The sequence below is a fragment of the Morone saxatilis genome, unplaced genomic scaffold (assembly GCF_004916995.1).
Source record: "Morone saxatilis isolate NCDOM2014 unplaced genomic scaffold, NCSU_SB_2.0 Contig4, whole genome shotgun sequence".
NCBI classification, from domain to species: domain Eukaryota; kingdom Metazoa; phylum Chordata; class Actinopteri; family Moronidae; genus Morone; species Morone saxatilis.
This window is the reverse complement of record NW_023339984.1, coordinates 12,065,991-12,066,853: the sequence shown is the minus strand read 5'-3', so window position 1 is coordinate 12,066,853 and position 863 is coordinate 12,065,991. Positions and strand designations below refer to the sequence as shown.

The 863-nt window shown below is 45.2% G+C and overlaps 1 protein-coding gene across 1 annotated transcript in view; it reads right to left on the bottom strand.

The window, feature by feature from the left end:
* The window catches only part of LOC118338464 (leishmanolysin-like peptidase 2), a 4,477-nt gene extending 4,071 nt beyond the window's left edge, over nt 1-406 (bottom strand). Inside the window, exon 1 of the mRNA XM_035675763.1 lies at nt 25-406. Within this exon, the coding sequence (XP_035531656.1) occupies nt 25-406 (382 nt within the window). The remainder of the gene's footprint in view (nt 1-24) is intronic.
* Nucleotides 407-863: the final 457 nt, after the last annotated feature.

Sequence of the window (863 nt, the reverse complement as noted above, 5' to 3'; positions counted from 1 at the left end):
GTGTGTGTGTGTGCTGTTTTTCACCTGACAGTAAAGAAGACACCACCCTCACAGCCTCCTCCATCGCTGCCTTCAGCCTCTGTTTCTCCTCCTCTGATAGGTTGTTGCTCTCCCTTGGAATCCAGCTCTGGATTCTGATTGGCTGTGGAGAGGCAGGAGTGGGCGTGGCTTTCTTTCCCAGACTTCTCCTCTGCCTCACTGACGGGCCAGGCAGAGGTGATGCCCTCCATCTGAGTCTGGGCTCGTTGGGTGGGACGTCTGTGTGGATGGGTGCAGCTCGGACCACCCTGGCCTGAGTCTGAACCTCATCAAAGATGCACTTCTGCAGGGCTCCGGGGAGCTCCGCCACTGCCACTATTACCACCAGCATCCCCACCCAGAGTCTCTGGGGCGGAGGTAAAACCATAATTATAGCTGGGACCTATTTCAGGGTCACAGCGAGGGTGAGGATTAGCTGTTGGACATTTTGGCTGAGGCGCTTTGCTAAGCTGCAGCATACATTCACTGACACTTTAATGTCCAACAGCCTATAGAGCAGGATAAATGAAATGCGTTACAGTGAATTAAATTCATTATTATCATACTAAAAGATGCAAAATGTAAGGTTGCCAATTACATTTTTATTGATTATTCCATGATTAAAGTCAACATTATCTTTTGTGTTCCTTAATAAATGTATTTTATTTTGTAAAGTAATTTATTTGGATTGATAATAAACGCTGATGACACACAGAGGTTAGAGACCTGGCAGGAGTTATATTCTACAACAACGACGAAATAGTGGGTTTAATAGCTATATTTAAATGTTATTTAAGGAGAAAAATAAATATTCAGTGTTTCCCCACCAGAACTGTGTTCCTGGT